The sequence below is a fragment of the Gobio gobio genome (genome assembly GCF_949357685.1).
Source record: "Gobio gobio genome assembly, chromosome: 13".
In the NCBI taxonomy this organism is placed as follows: Eukaryota; Metazoa; Chordata; class Actinopteri; order Cypriniformes; family Gobionidae; genus Gobio; species Gobio gobio.
This window is the reverse complement of record NC_137106.1, coordinates 54,334,399-54,360,892: the sequence shown is the minus strand read 5'-3', so window position 1 is coordinate 54,360,892 and position 26,494 is coordinate 54,334,399. Positions and strand designations below refer to the sequence as shown.

General features: G+C 40.4%; 2 protein-coding genes across 2 annotated transcripts in view; one reads left to right on the top strand and one right to left on the bottom strand.

The window, feature by feature from the left end:
* The window catches only part of ddx24 (DEAD (Asp-Glu-Ala-Asp) box helicase 24), a 49,674-nt gene extending 39,409 nt beyond the window's left edge, over positions 1-10,265 (bottom strand). The window contains exons 1-2 of the mRNA XM_079833847.1: positions 10,179-10,265; positions 910-1,693 (exon numbers count right to left, since the gene is read on the bottom strand). Coding sequence (XP_079689973.1) covers positions 910-1,693 — 784 coding nt within the window. The 5' untranslated portion in view covers positions 10,179-10,265. The remainder of the gene's footprint in view (positions 1-909; positions 1,694-10,178) is intronic.
* Positions 10,266-20,920: 10,655 nt separating this feature from the next.
* LOC307136634 (nuclear factor 7, ovary-like) overlaps positions 20,921-26,494 on the top strand; it is a 31,320-nt gene continuing 25,746 nt past the window's right edge. The window contains exons 1-2 of the mRNA XM_079833831.1: positions 20,921-21,509; positions 21,634-21,729. Of these exons, the coding sequence (XP_079689957.1) occupies positions 21,129-21,509; positions 21,634-21,729 (477 nt within the window). The 5' untranslated portion in view covers positions 20,921-21,128. The remainder of the gene's footprint in view (positions 21,510-21,633; positions 21,730-26,494) is intronic.

The following is a 26,494-nucleotide window of genomic DNA, read 5'->3' as shown; positions in this document are numbered from 1 at the left end:
CTGAACAAGTACAAGAAGCGTGTATGCGCACATATTTCATCACATCTTCTTCAAATTAAATGTGCACTGATTTGGCTACACTGAACCATATGATCACGACCACTATGACACGATGGATTATTCTGCTATACAAAAGACAATGAATGATGCAAGTTAATAAATAAACTGACAATTCAAAGAAGAATGGGCAAAAAAGTAACTGCTTTATTCTTTCTGTTAAACTGATGTGTGTCATTTGTTCAGAGAGTGCTCTTAAATGTATTGCAAATATCCGCGTTTCTCCCTCGTTTTGTCAGTTTGTTGTTATATAGGGTTAGATTTTTAAAATGCTTAAGGTGCCCTCAACTCTGTTTTTTTTTCTATCCGTGGTCATATTTTAATATTCATGTGCCTGTAATGAGTGTGTTGTAGGTCTATGTTTTATTGTCTCTCCATAGCATAATTTTGTGGGGCTTTGCAAACCTGTATTAACTCTAGTGTGGAGTTTTTCTACAATATTCACCCGTCATGACAGTAAAATAGGGCATTCCAGTCAATCTACTGCAGTATTTACTCTCTCAATCAGTAGAAAATGTGGTTAACACCCGGTCATGCATAGGGGAAAAAATACCGTCATATACCGTGAAACCGATATAATTTAGAAAAATACCGTGATATACATTTTCGGTCATACCGCCCAGCACTAATGGTGTGTATTGTGTGTATTGTGTGTATTGTGTATATTGTGTATATTGTGTGTATTGTGTGTATTGTGTGTATTGTGTGTATTGTGTATATTGTGTGTATTGTGTGTATTGTGTGTATGGTGTGTGTATTGTGTGTATTGTGTGTATGGTGTGTGTATTGTGTGTATGGTGTGTATTGTGTGTATTGTGTGTATTGTGTGCTGATGATGCAGAAGCGTCTCACCGGTCTCCGCCGCCCCCAGCACGTCCAGCCGGTCTCTGATGGCCGGAGGGAGAGCCAGGGCCTGGATGGGGGTCGGGGCGGAGAAGCCCAGCTCACTGAGGGCTCTGAGAACCGGCTCCGGGACGAACAGGTCCTTCCACGCAGACACATCTGTGCCCTCGGGGCCCTCAGGAGCCGCTCCGCTCCAGCTCCGGCTCTTCTTCTGCGCCCGCGGAGCGGCTGCGACCGCCGGCTTCTGCTTCTTCTTCTTCTTCTTCTTCTTCTTGGGTGTCTCTGGAGGCACATCCGAACACTCAGAGATCTGATCCTCCTCCTGGGCTTCCTCGTCCCGCTGCATCTTCTTCTTCTTCTTCTGCTTCTTCTTCTTGGGTGTCTCTGGAGGCACATCCGAACACTCAGAGATCTGATCCTCCTCCTGGGCTTCCTCGTCCCGCTGCTGCTTCTTCTTCTTCTTCTTCTCCTCCTCCTCGGGGGTTTCCTCCTCGTCCCCTCCGGCCTCAGACTGCTCTTCAGCCTCCATCTCGCTGGCTTTCCTCTTCTTCTTCTTCTTCTTCTGGTCTTTCCGTGTGGGTTCTCCGGCAGCCGCCGCTCTCTCGGACTCCACCAGGGTATAATCGGTCAGCTCCTCGAAGCACAGCATGCCGTCCATCCCCTCGTCCGAGAACAGACTGGGGTCCACATCCACCGCCTTCCACTGGCCCTTCACCACGATCCCCCTTTTCCTGGAGGAGAGGACGCCTCCACCGGCCTTCTTCACCTTCACCTTAGTCTTCTTCATCTTCATCTGAGGAGAGAGAGAGAGAGAGAGAGAGAGTGAGAGGCTCAACACGACTTTATTACATTAACTTTTTCCACAATCCAGATTTCCTATCTAATCATATAATACAAAATATCACCTATAATAAATATACAATAAAAATACACACATATAACATTTAGGTGGTCAGAATGGGCCGTAACATCTCCTCACCACTGACTCTCAACACTGGAGCCCCTCAGGGCTGTGTTCTCAGCCCACTCCTGTACTCCTTGTACACACATGACTGTGTGGCAACCCACAGCTCCAACACCATCATCAAGTTTGCTGACGATACGACGGTGGTAGGTCTCATCACTGACAATGATGAAACGGCCTACAGAGAGGAGGTGCACACTCTGACACGGTGGTGTCAGGAGCACAACCTCTCCCTCAACGTCAGCAAGAACAAGGAGCTGGTGGTGGACTTCAGGAGGAATGAGAGAGAACACCGCCCCATCACCATCGATGGAGCACCGGTGGAGAGAGTCAGCAGCTTCAAGTTCCTCGGTGTCCACATCACAGAGGAACTCTCATGGTCCGTCCACACCGAGGCCGTTGTGAAGAAGGCTCATCAGCGCCTTTTCTTCCTGCGACGGCTGAGGAGGTTTGGAATGAGCCGCCACATCCTCACACGGTTCTACAGCAGCACTACAGAGAGCCTGCTGACTGGCTGCATCACCACCTGGTACGGCAACAGTACCGCCCGCAGCCGCAAAGCCCTGCAAAGGGTAGTGCGCACGGCCAGCTGCATCATCGGAGGTGAGCTTCCCTCCCTCCAGGACATTTACGCCAGGCGGTGTGTGAAGAGAGCTCAGAGGATCATCAGAGACTCTAGCCACCCGAACCATGGGCTGCTCTCACTGATGCCATCAGGCAGACGGTACCGCAGCATCAGATCACGCACCAGCCGACTCCAGAACAGCTTCTTCCCACAAACAATCAGACTCCTTAACTCTTGACCCATCAGGATCATAACACACACTGGACAGAATATCACTCAGCACAACCCACTGTAGATAAACACACATTATATACACATTTATTTATCATACAGCATCTATTGCACTTTGGATTTCAATTTTTCAATCTGTGAATAATATTTTATACTGTACATTGTATATTATTATTACTATTATAGCGTAATGTATATTGTTTAGTGTATGTTTAGTGTATATTGTTTAAAGTATATGTATATTGTAAGTATGTGTATATTGTTTAAAGCTGTGAGAACTACACTCACATTGTGTAAATTATTTATTGTTTATTGTAGAGTTTACTGTGCTGTGAGTAATTGTGGGCGCATCAGTGTAATCTGATGCTGCTTTAAATGTTGTACATGTCATGTCATGACTACCATGCTGCTCGGAACTGCACCTAAGAATTTCACCTGCTGTTGCACTTGTGCATATGTAGAGTGACAAATAAAGTGATTTGATTTGATTTGATTTGATTTTGATTTATACTTCAAACAACTTTAAAATTTGAAATACAACATGTCATCCAAAACCTCACACAAAACTCCTTCCACGGACCATATTTCGGCGAACCTTTGAATATCATTAATCAATTTAAAATATGTATATTCAATTTTAATTCTAGCAGACACCATGCCTTTAAAAGCATTTTCTGCGTCTACTGTACCTATACCCAATAACTTATTCTTTCGAGTCTTCCAAATTGCCATTTTGGCCATACCCAACAAAAAATTAAATAAGCATATTCTTCTTCTCTCATGAGATGTATATTTAGGACCACTTATAAAAAACTGATTAGAAAAATCTTTACCAAACCTTTCAAACAAACCTTTTAAAATAATAAAAAGACTGCTTAACCTCACACAATTAATAAATAAGTGTTCAACTGTCTCTTCAATTCCACAAAAAGGACATTCCCTCCCCACTGCTGGATTCAGGTGCGCCACGTGTCTGTTTGTAGCTATAGCACCATGAATAAGTCTCCACTGTAGGTCTGCTGTACGCTTCTCAATGGGAGGTTTGTACAGAGACCTCCAGGATCCTTTAAAGTCTGGTCCAAACACTTCTGTCCACCTCCCTGCTCGTACTCTTTTTAAAACAGTCTGATGGGCAACTTTAACGCAAGTGAAGTAAATTGCTTTTTTAGTTGTTTCACGAAACGGTCCCATCTCCGGAGTCTTAAAAGTTAATATTGTGTCAGCATCTTCATAATTTTCTTTTGCAGCAGCAGAAACACTGATAGATGGAAACTGATAGTTTCTCCTCCACTCTTGAGCTGGTTGAGTTTCCAGTGCCTCCCTGCAGGTTCCAGGCAATGCTCTCTGCACCCCCTCCAACACCTGCTGCAGAAGACGGAGAGATCGAATACCCGTCTCACGCTGTAGTGCTGCAGCCGTCTTCCATCCGTTGAGGTCTCTCAGGTCTCCTATCCTCTTCAGTCCAGCTCCCGCCAGGCAGTTCATCAAACTTCCCGATGACAGAGTTCTCGTTTGTATCATTGGGTTGTAAAACAATGGCTCTCCCATTATCCACTCCTTTGGTTCAGAAAGATCTCTGTTGATATTTAAGTTGTCAAGCCAGGCTCTCAGCATTGACTGATAAAACAGGGTTAAGTTACTCATGTCCAGCTCTTTAAGGCTCAGTAAAAACAATTGTTTCTCGTAACCGAGACCAGATGCTTTCCTTAAAATAGCACAAGCAACACGAATCCATCCCAGATCTTCTCCATATAATAATATTTGAGCTGTTTGCAGTCTAAAAGTCATAATCCTGCTTCTGATATCTATCAGAGCTTGTCCTCCTTCTTGTAAAGGCAGATATAATGCGGATCCAGGAATCCAGTGTTGCCCCGACCAAAAAACCCCCACAAATTTCTTCTGTATAACTTTTATCAGTTCATCTGGAGGATCCAGCACATTGAGTCTATGCCATAGCATGGAGGCGGCCAGGTTATTTGTAACCAAGACTCTACCCCTGTAGGATAGTTCAGGTAATAGCCAATTCCATTTAGACAACTTGGCAGACACCTTCTCCAGCATACCCTCCCAGTTTTTTTTCCTATAATTTTCTTTACCCAGAAATACTCCAAGAATTTTAATTCCCTCCGTATTCCACTGTAACCCTCCTGGAAGCTTAGGTGGCCCACCATTTTTCCATGGACCCACAACAAAACCCTCACTCTTTGCCCAATTTACTCTTGATGAGGAGGCTCTCTCGTATAAAGCTAAACTTTTAGACAATATCTCAATGTCCCCTTGTCCAGTAATAAAAACAGTGACATCATCAGCGTAAGCTGAAACAGAAACACTTGAACCATTAAAATCCCCTGGTATGTGAAAGCCTTTCAAATTATTTCTCAGTTTAATAAGCAAGGGCTCAATAACTAAACTGTAGAGTTGTCCAGAAATTGGGCACCCCTGCCTAATTCCCCTCTTCACAGGTATTGGACAACTCAGTCCCCCTCCAACCTTAAGCATCACTGAAGCCTCTCTATACAGTAATTTGATCCAAGAAATGAAAGTCTCCCCAAACCCAAATGCTTTCAAAACACTTAAAAGGTATTCATGACCCACACGATCAAACGCTTTTTCTTGGTCAATCGATAAGAAACCATCATTCATAGAAAGGTCCATAACATCTCTTATTAGAAATAAATTATCCATTATTGTACGTCCTGGAACACAGTATGTTTGCTCATTCCTCACAATAGTGCTCAAAAACTTCTTTAATCTATTTGCTAAACATTTAGACAATATTTTGTAGTCTTGGCACATTAAAGAAACAGGACGCCAGTTTTTCAACACCCCTAAATCACCAGTCTTAGGTAGAAGTGATAGTACTGCTCTTTTGCAACTGCTGGGTAAAGTACCTTTTTGAAAACATTCACAGATTACATTATAAAAGTCCTCTCCTAAAATGTCCCAAAATGATTTGTAAAATTCAGCAGGCAGGCCATCTACTCCCGGGGAACGCCCTATGGACAGTTGCTTTACGGCCTCTGAAAGTTCCTCATATGAAATTAATTTGTCCAGGGTTTTTCTGTCCTCAGATTTTAAAGTAGGCAGTCCTTTTAATAACTGATCCGTACTCTCAGGATCACAATCTTTTGACCCAAAAAGTTCAGCATAAAAGTCCATTGCAATTTTCCTCATTTCGATAGGATTTGAAGTTAATGTGCCATTGTCCTTCCGAAGATAAAGCATATTCTTTTGCTTTACTACTTTACGTTCCAAGTTAAAAAAGAACTTTGTTGGAGCGTCCATTTCCTTGATGGAAGATATCCTTGCTCTGATTAAGGCACCTTTTGCTCTTTCCTCTAACAGTGTTTTCAACTCCAATCTCTTTTTCTTTAAATCCTTAGTCATACCCGAAACATTCAAATCAATTACATTTTCCATTTCATTAATATCTTTCTCCAAACTTTCAATATTTCTTTTTACAATCACAGTATTATTATAAGAAAACTGCTGACAAAAAATCTTGATTTGGACTTTTCCTACCTCCCACCATTGAATTACATTTTCGAAATTGTCTTTTTCTACTTTCCAACTCTCCCAGAAACATTTAAATTTTTCACAAAATAACGTATCCTGCACCAGTTTGACATTAAAATGCCAATAAGATTTTGAATGTGACATGCTTTTAGTATTAAAATCAACAGTCACTATATGATGATCAGAAAACCCACAAGGAGATATACCAACATTCATGACTATTATTGTCTGATTTATTTACATATATTCTATCCAGACGTGCTCCCTTTACAATAGAATCCAAAATTTTTATCCATGTGTATTGTTTTGTTAACTGATTCTTATTTCTCCACACATCATCCAGTTCTAGTTCTTGAGTTATCCTAAGGAGCATATTACTAGACTGTAAATGAGGTTCTTGCCCATTCCTATCCAATACAAAATCAGTAGTACAATTCCAATCTCCTCCCATTATTACACACATTTTTCCATCATCATATTTTCTTATTGCAATGCTTAATTTTTCAAAGATAATCGCTACTCCTGCGCTTAAATTGGTTCCATGACTCAGAATACATTCACCTTCCCACCATCTATACAATTCAATTTCGTTTTGACTATCTGAATGTGTTTCCTGTAAAAACATAACATTGATGTCTTTCAGATGAACATATTCTGATATCACTGCTCTCTTATTCCTATCTCTCCCTCCATTAATGTTTAAAGATCCTATTCTCAAAATATCCATAAAGAGATATAAAGAGAGGAAAAAAAGAGACAGGAAAAACAGATAGCACTGCAAAGTCACCCTTGATGTGGATCTCATTTCGCAAAATCAATTTGATTTACCTTTAACTGGGTTTTTCCCTTTTCTAATTTTAGTGAGAAACTTTTTCAAGCGAAACCTCTTTCGCGAGTTCAGTTTTTCTTCTCCTACCCTCTTCTGCCAATATAAAACTGAAAATTCAAATTTCTTTACATCTGGAAAGAAATCCTTCACATCAGCAACCCTTCCAAAAGTCTCATCCAAAAACGCATTTATCTCATCCAGCGAGTAAATCTGATCACAACCTATCTGAGAAATATCTGACAGATCCGAAGTATCAGATAGGACACCATCCTCCTCATCATCAGCCTCATTTATTTCTTCTTCACCTAACTTTTTTATTTTTTCTTTAGGCTCACATGAATTTACCTCTCTGACACTTTTTTGATCCTCATTTCTTCCAGACCTGGTCCTCACACAATCTCTGCTCATCCGACCCTCAATCCTCGAATCAACATTTGTTTCAGACATCTGTCCTTCAACATCACCGTCATCCATTTGTTCATTCTCAACAGACGACTCTTCGTCCTTCCTCACACTCTCAGTAGAGACCTCCTCGTCATTTATTACTCTCTCAGTAGGAACTTCCTCATTATTCCTCACATTCACCTCAACAACCTGATCTTCATGTGGATCTATTTGCACGGCAGTTTTATTAGGACATGATAACCTTACGTGCCCGAAACCACCGCACGCCTGTTTTTTTATTTATTTATTTTTGAACACGTTTACTCAAACAAAACAAAAAAAGGTTCTATATGGCACTTAAAGTGGCTAAAAAAAGTGATAGTAGGCTAAACGTTTAAACCAACATTGTGATGCTTGAGGTGTTTTATATCTATGGGTTTTATTATAAGCAAGACAAGTTAAGTGTTGATTTAAGAGGATAAATGGATCAAACATGTGTTGTTAACTCACTGTCCGCTTGGTCGGTACTTTAAATAATAATTTAACAAACAAAAAAATGCTTTAAACATTTTTCTAAACTAACTTAATAAAGAAACGAAATACTACTTTGACATTACAAACAAAACTGAACTATTTTAATGGCTGCAACGATGTGTAATAGGGAGGAAAGTTTACTAAAAAAAAGGTTCTATACGGCACTAAAATAAAAAAATAAATAATTTTTAAAAAAAAACACGTCACTTCACTTTATTTGTTTCCTTTGCGTCGTTGCGAGCAGCATCAGCCTCAGCTGGTCAAAAATGCCTTTTTACTGTGATAGGCTAAACATTTAAACTAACATTCTGATGCTTGAAGTGTTTTATATCAATGGGTTTTATTATTATAAGTAAGAGACGAGTCCAGTGTTGATTTGAGAAGCTGAATTGATCAAACATGCGGTTAACTCACTGTCAGCCGCTGGCCACTTGGTCATTACTTTATAAAAAAACCCCAAAACTTTAATTTAACAAACAAAAAAAAATGCTTTAAACATTGTCCTAAATTAACTTAATAAAGAAACGAAATATAACTACTTTGACATTAAAAACAAAACTAAATATTTTAATGGCTGCAACGATGTGTAATAGGGAGGATAAAAAAATAACTAAATCTCGGGACTCTGGCGATAGTTTTGGTGAGCTGTGGGACAAGGCCATTTAAGGGGGTTTGTCATTGTACTGTTTTGTTGCTGTGTTTCTCATTAAGAATAATCGCTAATGAACCCACAATTCAAGCAACCCGAATCTAATATATTTACATTTTATTATTATATTTTCCACAATGTCAAACGAACGCAGTTTAACCCAAAATGCAAGCTCAGACATGCTTCTGCCATATCCGCTCGAGCAGTTGTGCGCTCTGGTACACTAAGAAGAAGAACATATATTTATTAAGTATAAGCTATTAAAATGGCTTGGCTATAAGATAATTGAAAAAAAAGTCTTGTCTTTTATAGTGTAAACATATGCAAGTGCGAATGAGAGCCGTTTTGAGCGGGATGCCAGGTGTTCGCGAATAAACAACAACAACGAATATTCGAATCACAAATTTTAAAAAAAATCGAATACCAACCCATCGAACGAATATTCGAATATTCTGGTCCAGCCCTAAAGATTTCTGTCCTCCATTGACAGGCTAAGCAACTTCAGAAAGTTGAAAAGGAGAAACTGATCCATACGATCATTCCAGATGTTCTGAAGAGACTCCATGGCTTTATATGATGAAGGAACGTCTGACGGGTTTGAGGACATTAGGAGAGGAAATGACCACAGGACTCTCTTTAATGGGGGAACTGGCCCTTTAAGAGACGGACCGACTCTAGATTTATCATAGAGCCCTCATTCAATGCCAGACCAACTCTAGATTTATCATAGAGCCCTCATTCAATGCCAGACCGACTCTAGATTTATCATAGAGCCCTCATTCAATGCCAGACCGACTCTAGATTTATCATAGAGCCCTCATTCAATGCCAGACCGACTCTAGATTTATCATAGAGCCCTCATTCAATGCCAGACCGACTCTAGAATTATCATAGAGCCCTCATTCAATGCCAGACCGACTCTAGATTTATCATAGAGCCCTCATTCAATGCCAGACCGACTCTAGAATTATCATAGAGCCCTCATTCAATGCCAGACCAACTCTAGATTTATCATAGAGCCCTCATTCAATGCCAGACCGACTCTAGATTTATCATAGAGCCCTCATTCAATGCCAGACCGACTCTAGATTTATCATAGAGCCCTCATTCAATGCCAGACCGACTCTAGATTTATCATAGAGCCCTCATTCAATGCCAGACCGACTCTAGAATTATCATAGAGCCCTCATTCAATGCCAGACCGACTCTAGATTTATCATAGAGCCCTCATTCAATGCCAGACCGACTCTAGATTTATCATAGAGCCCTCATTCAATGACGATATTGAATTTAAGACATTTTAAGACCTTAAATTGTGGAAGGACCCGTGGAAACCCTATTACACTTCACTTTAAAGTGTCCTTGTGTAAGTGCTGAGTAATATTAACTACATATCCTTACCATAGGGTTAGGAATAGTTGTTATTACTATAGTAAGTGCCCGTAATAAAGTGTGATAATAATATGCGAACACGAGTTGTTGTTGTACACATTATGTCACTGATCGTCAGTCCACAACACACACGCGCATTAGCGATAACTTCAACACAAACTATAACACCACACACACATTCACGGGTGTGTTAAAGGTAAACAGCGAAGCTTACTTGTAAGTTAGTTGCCTGTGTGTTGTTACTCGTCCGCTTCTCACACGCACACACAGCACGAGGGCGCCGCCATGATGGAGATGACGTCAGCGCGAACCCGCCAATCACAGAGACTCTCGCCAGAGCGTGAACCCGCCAATCACAGAGACTCTCGCCAGAGCGTGGACGGAAGAGCCTCCCAAAGCCAAACTATTCAAAGATTCGATTCAATTGAGCCGATTCGTACGCAACGATTCAGTGTCAGTGGGGACTGAAGTGAACAGGTTTGCCTTTAGTTAGTTTAGGAGCCGCTGGTTATGCTATAGTTGTTCTTCTCCTCCTCCTTCTCCTCCTCCTTCTGCTGTCAAACCTCACCTGATCTATATCAGGAAAAAGCCAGAATAAATGTGATATTGTTAGTAATATTTCAGCTGGTCTGATTGTCTATTATTATAAGATCATGATCATCAGACGTTTGATGAAGGTTTATTTGTTCTCTCAGTGTTGTGTTGCTTTATATGTTTGAAAACTGCAGAGCTTATGGAAACAACAGCAGCCTTGCATCACAATCAGTGTACATGTAATTATCAAAACATTTACTAACTAAAAATAATAAAAGTTTATTGACAACACAATGTTTAGCTACTATTTCTATTAGTGCTTGACACAAATATCAGAAAGATTTCAATTCATAAGCTTGCGATTTGATTCAGTATCGACACACACACACACACACACACACTCTCTCTCACACACACACACACACACACACACACACACACACACACACACACACACACACACACACACACACACACACACACACACACACACACACACACACACACACACACACACACACACACACACACACACACACACACACACACACACACACACACACACACACACACACACACACACACACACACACACACACACACACACACACTCGTCTGAGAGCCTAAACAGCTTCGAGTGGCTAGAGAATGAAAGCTAGATTGTGTTTGGGCTGGGTCTATCAGAAACACACAGTGTGTGTCATTTCAGGGTCTGCAGTGAAGGGTGTGTGTGTGAAAGGTTATCAGATATAAACACATTTGTTTTGCTTAACATATTAATGCACAATTTACTCCTAAAAATAATTGTAATGTCAGTTGTTTCACACAAACATCTCCAGCTTGTGTAGCAGTACACACTGCCGCTCAAACGTCTGGGTCCGGATTCGCTTTAAACAAATGAAGAGAAAGCATTAAATAATGCCGTTCTTTCTATTCATCAAAGAATCCTGAACAAAAGTGCACAACTGTTCTCAACATGGGTTCCTCATTACAGTCTCTCCATGAATATCATAATCATGTGTGTGCAGTGTAATCTCCAACTGCTCACACACACAGATGATCCTGCATATTCACTCACACACACACCTGTGTGTAGAACAAACTAAACTAAACTATTTATTGGAAAATAAGGGACAGAACAAGGGACACTCAGAATATTTGTCCTGTTCCACACAGTGTGTGTCACTTCAGTGTCTGCAGTTTAAGTGTGTGTGTGTGTGTGTGTGTGTGTGTGTGTGTGTGTGTGTGTGTGTAAAAGGTTCTCAAACACACACATTTGGGTCATTCCATGACAAAATCAACCACATTTCAGAAACTTTCCCGGATTTTGTTAATTTTGTTTCTGAAGAAAGACAGCCATAAATGAAGGAAAAAGACAAAATATTAAATGTGATGGATGTGTATTTACTGAGTAATATTTTGAAGTGGGGTCAGAATGGGGTGTGGAAAGGGCTTTAGAAAGATGTCAGCATCATTATTGTATTCTCACACAGAGATTGGCAGATCTGAGATCTGTTGACTTTAGCCATCTGTGTGTCATTATACGCTCAGACATGGGAAAGCACTTCTGGATCAAAGTTTGCACGCCTGTAACTCATCGTGAAGATCCCTTAATATATTATAATTCTTAAAACACTTTATACTTTTGGTTTCTTCATTTTAAGGCCCAATCATTTCCAGAGATGTTGGGATCTCAATGCAGCTCCGTGAGGAAACTGGTGACATTTTCTGAACAACAAATAAATGTTGAAACTAGAAATGCTTTTCTTTTTATTTCTATCAACACGATTGAACATTCAGTGCCATCAATTCTATTCTTCCCATATTGTGTCTCTAAAAGTATTAAATATATCTCAATATCCTTCTATAATAAACTTTTCTTTTGTAAACTTCACTTTAAAGGCCCAGAGATATATTGTGGCTCCATGCTCAAATTATTGAATATTTATTTTCTACACCAAGGGATATTAAATATCACCTCTATTAAAAATGATAAACGTTTTTTTGTTTTTGTCAGGAAGATGCAAATTTGAAAGCAAAATAACTGAACGTCTTTGAAATTATAATTTTTTTTAAAAAAACAATGCCACTTACAATTTTGAACTAAATTTTGTTTCAACCATGTATGAATAAATGAAATTGCATATTTTTTTCGATTAAAGAGAACTTGGAGGATTTCTTTTGGTGCTTGAGACTTTATTGGTTATTTCGTGTTTCAATAATGAGGTCAAGAATACGCTTAAGTTACTTACAGTATTTCTCAATTGCTAAAACACATTTCTTGACACCTTCACCCATATTCTAAAACTTTAAACACAAAACCCAGTCTTTAAACTACATTCACTAAACCCCTGACTCTTCTGGCAAAATCAAACACTTGCCTCAAAACCATCTGATCGGTGCTCAAAATCAGACAATACTTTCAAAACATAAACACAGCCAGTCAATATATAAACACTCATCAGCATTCATTAGACACTGCATCAGAAAACTGAGAACACAGCGTCCAGGGCATGCAGTTACAGAGAATTTTGCCATGAATAAAAGTACATAATTCACAACTCAGTACAGCAAATATATTGCATACTGTAAGTAATACAGTATTGCATTTCTGTATTTTCAGCATAAAAATAAAGTAAGGCCAAAGAACAAAGACAACTCTAAATGAAAAGTGTATTACACAAAATATTGTGCAATTGCAAAATCAAAGTCATTGAGAGCCTCTTGCTGTTGGAGAATAAAGCAGTCCTTCACCTCATTCAGGAGTCTTGCAATTCTACAAAAGGGAAAATGCTCTTACAAATGTATACATACAGAAACAATAGTAATGGATATCACATTCATATGTAAAGTGTATTGTAAATCTTTTTCTTTTTAATCTCTCCCCTTTCTATTGACAAACAGATGTATTATATCAAATGTATACAGTAAACTTTCAGTCGCACAAATTAGAAAAACAATACATGTACCTGTTTTCTTCTCTGAGTGTCTGATTATGGCCACAGAGAATCTGGATGAACTGGGTTGTAATCTTTGTCCTGCTTCCCTCATTGTCATTCCATGAACAAGAACATGGTCTATCACAGTTGCCGAATTTGATCTGAAATTACTATTCTTGCTCTTCGTTGTCCTTGTACTCTTCCTCTTCGTCCACCACCTCTTACACAAACTCTTCCTCCTCTTCCTCTCACATTGTTTCCATCCATTGATGTATGAACACTCACCGCACCTGGGCCACCTGTGTTCTCTGAACTGGCTTATATTCTACACAACTGATTTGATCACATCAATAGAAACAAGTGTGAACTATTTTGAGTTGTTGTGTGTAAATGATGACCGCTGTGTTGTAGTTGTGTTTAACTTTTGCCACATGTATGTACCATTTTGCAACACAGTGCAAAATGTGTTTTAGTGAGTAAGAATGTGTTTAGAGTTTTGCAGAAACAGTGGATGAGATTTGCAAACAGTGTCTGAACTACCTGAACTTGTTTAAGGTTTTGCCTACAAAGTGACTGATTTGACAAATGGGTCAATGCCACTGAGCATTGGGTTCAGAGAATGGGCTTTAGTGTTTTAGCAATTGTGAAATACTGTAAATATAAAATGTTTTTTCTCTATTTAACAACCTGTTAACTGTCACTGGCCCACCGCATGTTTACAGTTTTTCTCGATTGCTAAAACACTAAACCCCATTCTCTGAATCAAATGTTCAGTGAACTAAACCAATTTGTCAAATCAGACACTCTTTTGGCAAAACTCTAAACACATTCTCATTCACTAAACACCTTTTGCACTGTGATGCACTTGTGCTGCAAATTGGTAAACACACGCGGCAAACAGTAAACACAACTACAAAACAGTTGTCATCTGTAAAACACAATGACTCAAAATTGAACACACTTGTTTCTAATGATGTGATTAAACCAATTGCCCAGAATATAAGCCAGTTCAGAGGGCACAGGTGTGTTGGGTGGATGTAAGAATGGTGGGAAACAATCTGAGAGGCAGAGGAAGAGTAAGAGGAGGAGGAGGAAGAGGAGGAAGAGGAGGAAGAGGAGGAAGAGGAGGAAGAGGAGGAGGAAGAAGACCAAGAGCAGTCATTTCAGATGATATTCGAGCAACAGTCATAGACCATGTTCTTGTTCATGGTATGACAATGAGGGAAGCAGGCCTACGAGTTCAACCCAATTTGAGCAGATTCTCTGTGGCCACCATTGTCAGGACATTCAGAGAAGAAAACAGGTAAATGTTTCTTTTCATTTCGGTAATTGAAAGTTTACTGTATTCATTTGAGCCAGTACATATCTTTGTCAACAGAAAAATTACTGGGGGGAAATAACCTTTCTTTCCATACATTTTACACATACAATGTAATGTCCATTACTATTTACACTATACTTTACTGTATGTAATACTGAAAGTGCATTTTCCCTTCTTGTAGAATTGCAAGACTACAACATGCGGGTGGAAGGACTGGTATGTTCTCCCAACAGCAAGAGGCTCTCATTGTTGATATGGTCCTTCAAAACAATGCAATCCGCCTGCGTGAAATACAGGAAAGAGTTGTTGAAGACAATGCAAACTTTGAAGGAATGAACAGTGTCAGCCTTTCGACCATTGATCGTGTCCTCAAACGCAACAGGCTACGCATGAAGCAAGTGTACAAAGTACCCTTTGAGCGCAACTCAGAACGGGTCAGGGAGAGGCAGGAACATTATTGGCCAACGTGCCATCGTGGGTGTCCCTGGCCAGCGTGGTGGCAATGTCACCCTTTGTGCAGCCATAAGTAACCGTGGGGTTCTCCACCATCATGCAACCCTGGGGCCATACAACACTGAACATCTTTTAACCTTTCTGGGTGGTCTTCGGGATGTTCTGCTTGAGCGTGAGCACCAGGATTATCAGCAGGCAGTGCATGCTGTGTATGTGGTGGTTTGGGACAATGTCAGCTTTCACCGGAGTGTCCGTGTACGTGAATGGTTCAATATCAACCAGCAATTCTTACAGTTTTTCTCGATTGCTAAGACACATTTCTTGAAAGCTGCTCTGCTTTTCTCTAAACTGTGAACACATAACCCAATTTTCAAGCTACATTCACAAAACCTCAGACTCTTCTTGCAAAACCAAACTTTCACCTCAAAACAATTCAATCTGTGCTCAAAACTGAACTATGTTGTCAAATCGTGCCCCGCGTCAATCAAAATTAAAAACACTACTGAACAGTTACTAAACACTACGTAGAAAAATAGAAAACACAATGCTCAGGACATGAAGCTGGAGAAATACATGTTTATTGTTCACTGTAGGCTAAATGCATGTTGCAAAAAATAAAATAAAAACTGTGCATTTAGCACTTGTACAAAAAGACAAAACAGAAATTGTATGCGTTTGCCACTTGTGTATAGTAAGCCATGTAAAAATAAAGTACAAAAATATACATGGAATACTTGGCCTACAAACAGTTAGACCAACCCTCCATTACAATACTACAGTATATTGGTACAGTGATGTACAGAAACATATTTACTTACAGTATACTGTGGTACAGTATATAGTATGTCATACAATAATTGCTGTCAACATTTACATACTGTACTATAATGTCAAAAAAAGGTAATTACCTGTTCTCTTCTCTAAATCTTCGGATTATGGTGGACACAGTGAATCTACTGATGTTTGGTTGTACCCTTTGTCCAGCCTCCCTCATGCTCATACATGGACAAGAACATGGTCAATTACAGTAGCTCTGATTTCATCAGATATTACTGTTCTTTGTCTTCGCTGATCACCTCGACCACCTTGACCTCCTTTCACACAAACTCGTCCTCTCAGATTTCTATCCATTGTAGGGCCTCACAAACCAGTGCTCTCTGAACTGCTTACTGTATATGTTCCCTCACATCATTAGCCACAAGTGTGATCAATTTTGAGTTGTTGTGTTCAAGTGGTGACATCTGTGCTTTAATTGTGTTTGACTTTTGTCCCCTGTGCTCACCATTTTGCAGCACGGGTGCATCACAATGAAAATGTGTTGGCAAGTTGTGTCTAAACAGGTGAAAAGTGCTTATGGTTTTGCCAAAAGAGTGATTGATTCAATCAGTGGGTTCAGGCAACTGAGCATTTGGTTCAGACAATAGGGTTTAGTGTTTTAGCAATTGAGAAAAACTGTAAATGTTTTCCTTTCACCATACAGCCCTTTTCTAAACCCAATCGAGGAATTTTTCTCTGCGTGGCGGTGGAAGGTCTATGACCGAAACCCATATAACGGGGTAAGTCTTCTAGAGGCTATGGAATTGGCCTGTGGTGACATAGGTGTGGAATGTTGTCAAGGCTGGATCCGACACACCAGAGGGTTTTTCCCCCGTTGCCTGGCAAGGGACAACATTGCCTGTGAGGTGGATGAAGTCCTCTGGCCAGACCCAGCACGAAGACGCGACGCTGAGGCAGACTGAATTGTGTAAAACAGACTTTTCAGTTGCACAACATTTGAGTTTATTATGCTTTTCATTTATAATTTTCTTTGACAGTACTAAGTGATGGTTACTGTAATATTTTCTTTATTGCAAATGGCATTTACGTACTGTGTATACAGTAACAAACAACATTTTCTTTAACTGCATGCCCTGGATGCTGTGTTCTCCATTTTTTTGTGTTGTGTCTAATGATTGCTCCATAGTGTTTATATATTGATGGGTTGTGTTTATGATCTGAAAGCATAGTTTGATTTTGAGCACAGGTTAAATAGTTTAGGGGCGAGTGTTTGATTTTGCCAGAAGAGTCAAAGGTTTTGGAAATTTAGTTTGAATATTTGGTTTTGTGTTTACAGTTCTGAGAAAATGGTTGACTGTTTCAAGAAATGTGTTTTAGCAATCGAGAAGTTGCTCTATACAATTATAGCATAGTTGTATGATTTCAAAAGAAGGGAAGTAATATATATATATATATATATATATATATATATATATATATATATATATATATATATATATATATATATATATATATATATATATATATATAAATTATATATACAATTAATGATGTATAACATAACTATACTTAATGTCAAATAATGATCTTTTAACATTATTTTTGCTAATATTTATGGCATAACCTATTAATTGAGTTGATATAATCTCTCTATATTTGTCACAATATCATTTGACCATGCTTGAGTGTGTCACACACACACTTCAACATTCAGCATACAAAACACAACAATGATAACAAGGATTTTTTTTTAATTAATTTTTTTTATTATTAATACGACCTTTACTATTTTACTTGCTGTCATTATTCGGGTTATACTGACAAAAGACAAATAGTAAAATAAAGCTAAAAATAGTAAAACGAAGCAATTAATTTATTCATTCCACAATGCACTCTGGGAGTACACTTCCTCAGATCCCAGATAGAATTAAGTTGACAAAACTTAAACGGTTTAAGTAAGAACAGCGTAATGCAATTAAGTAATGCTTACTTAACTGTTTTTAGTACCTGTAGACTATTGATAAGTAATAAATAAGTGTTGAATGGAGTTCAGTTGTTGCTTTTTGTCTTCACTTATTTGTTTAAGTTCAGCTTACTTAAGAATTTTAAGGCAATCGGTTTCCTAATATTTTCCTAGTAATGTGAGCACTAATAACAAGTTAACATAACTAATAATTTTGAGTTAAGTATACTTCATTAACAAGTTTTCTGTACAAATTTTGTTAAGTTTAGCCGACAAAAAAATAATACTCTGCTTTACTTGAAAATTGTAAGGCAATCGGTTTCCTCACTTTTTCTAAGTAAAGTCAACTTATTATGTTTTACCGTGCAGTAAGCAGGAGTCTGTGGTTCAAGCCTTGGACTTCTGGATAGGACCTTGACTGCAGTGGCATATCATTACCTTGATTTGATAGCAGTATTCCTTGCCCTGCGCCGGTTCTGACCATTGCTGCCGCTACAGACACCAAGCCTGAGCAAAAGCCCACAGTGGAGACAGAGCCAAGTCTGTCCCAGAAGCTAAGACTGAGGTCCTGGATGACCAGGTGTGTGAGCTAAATCTATGCCGGTGGGAATATTGGTGGTGATGGAGGAGGAGGAAAGCCTGATTAACTGGGAGTCGGATGTAGTGCTTCACACCCTGCCCACCCACGAACCTTCTGTGCTGCTGGTCATCCCTGTCATTCACAGAGCCTTCATCTTCTTCTTCTGCATGCTCCACCGAAGCCATCCATTCCCTTGGCTTTGCATTTGCTGGCTCCTTTCAGTCCCTCACCATCAGCCCTGCCTTTTAGCCCAGATCCACCTTGGAGCTCCGCCATGGCTCCTTGTCCCCTTGGCTCCACCCCGGTCCATTGTCCTACCGGCTTCACCAGGCTCCCTTGTCCCACCATCACTAGGCTGACGGCTACGCTCCATCCCTCCACCCCCTATAGAGATAAAAGTTGGAAACCTCTTAAACTTGAGGGCAAACTTGTTTTAAACTTGTCTTCATTGTATTGTTGCAATTTGAAAAGTAAAAAAAAAAAAAGAGAAATCTTTGGTTGTCTTATTGCTTTTGTATACAATTTAATGCAATTAAAAAGATAAGTGAAGTAATTAAACAGCGGTATTACTTAAAATTAAAGTATTTAGTCTATTCAACTTAAAATAGTTATTAGAATGGCTAATATCTTTAAATACATTTAACTCAAGTTTATCAAGTAATCATTACTTACATTTTTTAGGGCAACCACTTTCCTCAAATTTTTTAAGTAAACTCAACTTATCCGGTTTTAGAGTGTACGGCTCCATCGGACTCCTTCATCCCTCAGGCTTCCCCGGGGTACTCACTCACACTTTTGGCCCCTTGGTTCCACCTCGGCCACTCTCTGCCTTGGTCTCCCTGTCCATCAGTGTCACCGGGTCTCTCTGCCAACATCACCTCCTCCATGATTCTTCCCACCGTCATCGTCTCCATGATCTCTCCCATCAGCTCTTCAATGGCGGCTACCACCATCTGCTCCTCCCTGGTCGTCTTTGTTGCATGTCTGCCTATGTTTACCAGCTGTTCGTCATTGTCTCATCATCGCTGTCTATTTAACCTGTTAACTGTCACCGGTGGGCCCATTTGCCACTGCATGTTTAAAACAATTATATCCTATATTTATCCTGATCTAATGTTGACAAACTACATATCATTCGAAAGCTTACGAACTCAAGATTCATCCTGTGAAAACCATTTTAAGTTCCCATGGAAACGGTACTCTAAATTCTTCTAGCGGCTCCTCCCCCTAGTGGGCGTCGTCATGTTTCATATTACAACATTTATTTAAAAATTGTTATAATAAAAACCTTTTCTAATCTTGACATAACGCATATCGTCGGAAAGGTCTGAATCTCACGGTTCTATATTTTCCAGCTGTTTTGTGATATTTGGACAAAAATATATACATTTGTTACAGGAGAGTGCGTAAATTTTTTTTATTGAATTTCAATGACACCCGGTGGCTGTTTGTGGTACAGCGCCTAAACAAAATCTCATGGGAACTTCAATTTTTGTGATATCAACTTCAAATTTGGAACACAAATTGGTTAGACATTTGTCTTTTATGTGACAGTAATTTTTTACAAATTATTTCGTAACATATATTTGACATAAAATATAAAATATTTAGTACAGTACATTTGATTTACAGTAAATGTAAACTTTCATAACTTTTCTATACTTTCATTTTTTAAAGTGTTCACTTTAGCCATAATCTGCTGACTGTTTTCTTTAAAATGAGACCAAATGTCTATATTCCAAAGCATTCTTGAATTGCAACCATTTAAGTTTGGATAGTGCATTTTCGAATATTTTCAAAAAGGGGGGTGACAGTTAACAGGTTAAGTTCCTCTTGAGTTCTCATTCATTGTCCGGTATTGTTTGTGAGTACGCTGTTCATGCCACACACACTGTTTCGTAGTTTGGATTTCTGTTTTGAGTTATTTAATAAATCTTGTTCTATTTTCATCATCATCTTCGTCTTCCGTGGAGAAAATAATGTTTCTTAAAATAAAAGTAAGTGTAACGTTATAGTTACACTTACTTGTATTTTAAGAAACATTGTTTTCTGTGGACTCAAAATAAGTTCACAGTGCTAATATATTCACATTAATAACACAGTATAAATATTACATGGCAATTAACCAGTTTAAGACAATCTGCTTCGCTGATTACTCTTGTCATTGGATACTTGAACAAATAAACAATGTACAAATAAAGAGCAATAAATAAAACACTAATACTGTGTCTTTGAGTATTTTTTTAATTGTCAATATTTGTGTTTTTTCATTGTTCTTTAGTGTTTGATTCAAGTTATTGCATTATGCTTCAGAAATTTTCCATGCAAGTTTTGTTCAAATTTACTCCTGATGTTGTTCTTTGACTCAAATGTGATCATAAACTCCACCCTCTTACAACACTTACAGGAAGAGACGCACTTATTATTCCTCTCTTCTGCCACACTCACTCTCTTCTCTCTTGACAAAAGCAATAAAGAATCAGCGATCAGTGGAGAATGAACAGAAACACTTTCAAGAAGGATTTTTTTATCGTTTTTAAAAGCGTCGTTCAGAAAGTGAAAGTAAAGCTTGTATTGCTGGAGCTCAAACAGTGAAAATGGCTTCACTAAATGTTTCTGCTGAAGAGCTTTCTTGTCCCGTGTGCTGTGAAATCTTCAAGGCTCCTGTTATTTTATCATGTAGTCACAGTGTCTGTAAAGAGTGTCTTCAACAGTTCTGGAGAACCAATACAACTCAGGAGTGTCCCGTCTGCAGGAGAAGATCCTCAAGAGATCATCCTCCAACTAATCTGGCGTTAAAGAACTTGTGTGAGTCGTTCCTGAAGGAGAATCTGCAGGAGATCTGCAGTTTACACAGTGAGAAACTCAAACTCTTCTGTCTGGAGGACACACAGCCTGTGTGTTTAGTGTGTATTAATTCACAGAAACACGTCAGTCACACATTCAGACCCATCGGTGAAGTGGTTTCATCATATAAGGTAAGACAAATGTCTCTTGTTTCCCATGTAAGTGAAAGTGACACAGACCAATGGTAACCCACAATCGGTAGTGCACACACATTTAGGATTAGTGAGTAGTGAAGTAGTTTTTGTTCAATTCTAGGAGGAGCTCAATACAGCACTGAAGACCTTACAGAAGAAACTTAAACGCAATGAAAACATTAAAGGAGAGTTTGAGAAAACAGCTCAACACATCAAGGTGAGGAAATCTAGAGAGTCTAGAGTCATTTTCCTCACAGCTGTAGGATCACTATACAGTGCATCCGGAAAGTATTCACAGTGTTTCTCTTTTTCCACATTGTGTTATGTTACAGCATTATTCCAAAATGGATTCAAATCTTTGTTTTTTTCCCCTTAATTCTACAAACAATAGCCCATAATGACAACGTGAAAGAAGTTTGTTTGAAATCTTTGTAAATTTATTTAAAAAAATCACATGTCCATAAGTATTCACAGCCTTTGCTCGATACTTTGTTGAAGCCTCTTTGGCACCAATTATGGCCTCAAGTCTTTTTGAGTTTGATGCTACAAGCTTGGGACACTATTTTTGGGCAGTTTCTCCCATTCTTCTTTGCAGGACCTCTCAAGCTCCATCAGGTTGGATGGGGAGCGTTGGCGCAAAGCCATGTTCAGATCTCTCCAGAGATGTTCAATCGGGTTCAAGTCAGGGCTCTGGCTGGGCCACTCAAGGACATTCACAGAGTCGTCCTGTAGCCACGCTGTAACGTAACGTTTGTTCGTGTGGGAAGAAGGAGGCGGGAACCGGTGAACGTTTAACAACTTGAATCAAATAAATGAACACAAAATGAAAGTAAAAGTTCCAGCCCCTCACGGACGACTGCCGCGCACACACATAAACAAACATAAACAAAACACAACATAAAATCCAGGCCTGGTCATTAATGACCGCGGCCTCGGCCCACTCTCACGGCCCCTCAGCCTCGCTGCTCGCCTCACACGCCTTTGTTATCTTGGCTGTGCTTAGGGTCGTCCTTTTGGGAGATGAACCTTCACCCCAGTCTGAGGTAGAGGTCTTCACGGAGCCCCCGAGACCCGTGGACCCGGGACCCGACCCGGGACCCGTACGGGTTCGGGTCTATATTTTAAATGATCAGCCGGGTCCGGGTCGGGTCCCAATCTATTACTACGGGTCCCGGGTCTGTTTAACATTGTGTGCAATACCCGAGTCGATCCGGACTCGGAGAACACCTGCCCGTGATCAGAGTCAGTCAGCACTGCTTGTGTGTTTTTTGTAACTTGCAACTGTAAAATTAGGATAAGAAAAGTGTGAGCCGGGAAATAAGGTTTAAAAAAAAGAAAGAAGAAAAACACGAGCGATCTCTCTCTCTCTTGCTCGCTCGCCTCACGCGCTCGCTCTCTCTCTCTCTCTCTCTCGCTCGCTCGCTCTCTCTGCAAGCGCACGGTAATAATAATGGTTACCTTCATGAGTGATGTGTGAAAAAAGCTAAAAAACAACGAATATAAAGAAGTTAAACCCACGGCACCTCTTCTGTCCGGGCATCCTTCATGCATATTGTGGACAAACATGAGAAAAAAGTAAGTGCTGTCTACGTGTGACGCACTGTTGAAGTTTGATTTGAAATTATATTTAAATAATATATTTAAAATCAGCAACAAAATCTCAGTTGAACTGTCACAAATGTTTTCTATGATGCTCAAATTGCGTAAAAAAGCTCATATTTCAGGTTGCTCCAGCCACCGCGCATGTGCGCAGTATCAAGCGCGTGTCATTTCTATGGCAACCCGAGCTTCCGCTGTGATTGACTTTAATAATAATATGAATGAACCGTCTTATTTCTTAAAGTTTTGGTGGTCAGGCTCGCTCACAGAGATTATAGCAAATAAATAATGCGGACGTCAGCGGCCACCGAACGAGCAATCGCTATTATAGTTCAAAAAGGCAAACAGTCAAAGTTATTATGCGAGTTAACTCGAGTCGAAATGCAAATCTGCAAAGACGCATTTGTCATCCGTCACCGTGACATAAAGTGGACTTTTAAAGCTGAAATGATGAGTGAATTAAGCATGCTTGGAATAACAAGAGAGGAATAACATGGATTTAACTTTTTGGCAAGGATGTAATGCATCACAAGTAACGTTACAAGGAAGGGAGACGACGGCTAGGTAAGACAAAAAGTTATATTTTTCATAACTTGTTTATTGACTTGTTAATATCAGTTATTGTGGAATATGTGACAAACGGGTCCAGTCGGGTCTGTGTCTTCACGCCGGGTTCGGTTCCAGCTTTTAAATAATAGACGGGTCCAGGTCGGTTCCGGGTACTACGTTTTTGGCATTTCTCGGATCTTCACGGGTCCGGGTCCAGCTTTTGAAATAATAGACGGGTCCGGGTCGGTTCCGTTAAGCACATTACGGGTCTCTTCGGGTTCGGGTATGAATTTTTGGACCCGTGAAGACCTCTAGTCTGAGGTCCATAGCGCTCTGGAGCAGGTCTTCATCAAAGATTCATCTTTCCATGATCCTGACTAGTGTCCCAGTCCCAGTGGCCTGCGGGGGTTGATTCCACACTCCAGGAAAGGTTTCTACACACAGACTGGAGTGTGTTTGCTTCTCAAGCCACCAGTGGCGCTCACACGGACATTGACTTCTACTCCTCCTCTGTATTGGATCATATCAATACCACCATTGACAGTGTTACAACCCAGAAACAGATCACCAGGGAACAGGGAAGTGCGACTCCTGCTGAAGTCTGCCAATACTGCCTTCAGATCAGGAGATGCACAAGCCTTCAGTACATCCAGAGCAAACCTGAAGAGGGGGATCAAAAAGGCCAAGCACTGCTACAAGCTAAAGATAGAGGGTCACTTTTCCAACTCTGACCCTCGACGCATGTGGCAGGGCATCCAGGCCATCAGTGACTACAAACCCCCCCACTCCACCCCCGCAGCCACTGATGTCAACTTCCTGAACGAGCTAAATCACTTTTATGCTCGCTTTGAAAGAGACAACAGAGAAACTGCCACCAAGCTCAAACCCTCAGCTGACCCACCAATCACACTCTCCTCCACAGATGTCTGCAAGTCACTGAGCCGGATCAGCGCGCACAAGGTTGCTGGACCAGACAACATCCCTGGTCGTGTTCTCAGGGCATGTGCGGAGCAGCTCGCTGAGGTTTTTACAGACATTTTCAACCTGTCTCTTGCCCAAGCAGCTGTACCATCATGCTTTAAACGCACTTCCATTGTGCCAGTGCCGAAACACTCTAGCCCGAGGTGCCCTAATGACTACCGCCCTGTAGCACTCACACCCATCGTCATGAAGTGCTTTGAGCGGCTGGTCCTGGAACACCTAAAAGACTCTCTACCATCCACATTGGACTCACACCAGTTTGCCTACCGCAGCAATAGGAGCACAGAGGATGCCGTTTCCATGGCACTGCCCTCTGTGCTCACTCACCTGGACAATAAGAACACTTACGCACGCATGCTGTTTGTTGACTTCAGCTCAGCATTCAACACTGTCATCCCAACCAAGTTAATAGCCAAACTTGGAGACCTGGGCATCAATACCTCAATGTGCAACTGGATTTTGGACTTCCTAACTGACAGACCCCAGAATGTTCGTTCAGGATCCACCTGCTCCACATCCATCACACTCAACACTGGTGTACCACAGGGCTGTGTGCTAAGCCCGTTTCTCTACTCCCTCTTCACCGCCGACTGCAAGCCTGTGTATGGATCTAATTCCATCGTCAAGTTTGCGGACGACACTACGGTGATTGGTCTCATCAGCAACAACGATGAGACTGCATATAGGGAGGAGATCCAGCACCTGGCCACATGGTGCGCTGATAATAACCTGCTCCTCAACACCACCAAAACGAAGGAGCTCATCGTGGACTTCAGGAAGGAGTCAAGAGGCACACATGACACCATCCACATCAATGGAATGGCTGTTGAACGTGTCTCCAGTTTCAAGTTCCTGGGGATCCACATCTCGGCGGACATGTCGTGGACGACCAACACCTCCAGCCTGGTCAAGAAGGCTCACCAGCGCCTCTTCTTCCTGAGGACACTGAGGAAGAATCAGCTCTCCTCGGCTATCCTGGTGAACTTCTATCGCTGCGCAATAGAAAGCATCCTGACCAACTGTGTGGCAGTGTGGTATGGGAGCTGCTCTGTTGCGGAGCGCAAGGCACTGCAGCGGGTGGTGAAAACTGCCCAGCGCATCACAGGGACTCCACTGCCTGCCATCGAGCACATCCAGAGGAAACGCTGCCTGCATCGAGCTCGCAGCATCCTCAAGGACTCCTCTCACCCAGCCCACAGACTGTTTTCTCTCCTGCCCTCCGGCAGGCGTTTCAGGATCCACCGGACCAGGACCAGCAGACTTAAGAACAGTTTTTTCCCCAGAGCTGTCTCTTTACTGAACTCAAACCCCCGTTGATCCACTCCCCTCATATACTGATAACTCTCCTACCTCACATCTGCCTTCACTTTGTTATTTGCACTACCGACTGTTTATTACAGTAACAACTGTTTACTTATGCATTTTGCACTACCATACCGTAACTGGATTATGCTCATTTGCACTGCCGACTGTTTTTACAGTACCAACTGTTTACATTTGTATTTTGCACCGTACTTCTAACTGTAATATGCAACCACTTCCACTGCACTTTTACACTTTTTTTTTCGGATAGCTTCTGTCCATAATTTATTGCACTACCTTAATCCACTGCCATATTCCTCATTTTAGCCTAACATATCATTGTATACCTCTATCTGTAAAATTCTGTTTATAGTAATAGCCATCTGTATATTATATTATATTCATAGTACATATTCACCTGTAAATTCTGTTTATAGTAAACGCCATCTGTATATTATATTCATAGTACATATCCACCTGTAAATTCTGTTTATAGTAATAGCCATCTGTATATTATTCACTGTACATATTCACCTGTAAATTCTGTTTAT